The sequence below is a fragment of the Eimeria mitis genome, genomic scaffold (genome assembly GCF_000499745.2).
Source record: "Eimeria mitis Houghton genomic scaffold, Emh_scaff2746, whole genome shotgun sequence".
NCBI lineage: Eukaryota > Apicomplexa > Conoidasida > Eucoccidiorida > Eimeriidae > Eimeria > Eimeria mitis.
In genome coordinates, this window is record NW_013571090.1 from 3,078 (window position 1) to 3,315 (window position 238).

A 238-nucleotide genomic window follows, 5' to 3' on the forward strand; every position below is an offset into this window, starting at 1 on the left:
AAACCCTTAGGGTTTTTTTTGTGTTATGGTTTAGGGTTTAGGGTTTAGGGTTTAGGGTTTGTGTGTTTTCTGCTGTCTCCTCAGGGCGGTTTGGGGGGCTGGTGGTTCATCTGCTGCAGGAGGCGGGGGGCTTCGAGGAGATACCCAGGGGACAGTCTCTTGTCTTCACTGTAATTTTTTTTTTTTTTTTTTTTTTTTTTTTTTTTTTTTTTTTTTTTTTTTTTTTTTTTTTTTTTTT

General features: G+C 37.4%; 1 protein-coding gene across 1 annotated transcript in view; it reads left to right on the plus strand.

The window, feature by feature from the left end:
- The window catches only part of EMH_0058160 (D-3-phosphoglycerate dehydrogenase, putative), a gene marked incomplete at both ends in the record, with an annotated part of 5,195 nt that overhangs the window by 2,235 nt on the left and 2,722 nt on the right, over window positions 1-238 (plus strand). The window contains one exon of the mRNA XM_013497549.1: window positions 85-170. Coding sequence (XP_013353003.1) covers window positions 85-170 — 86 coding nt within the window. The remainder of the gene's footprint in view (window positions 1-84; window positions 171-238) is intronic.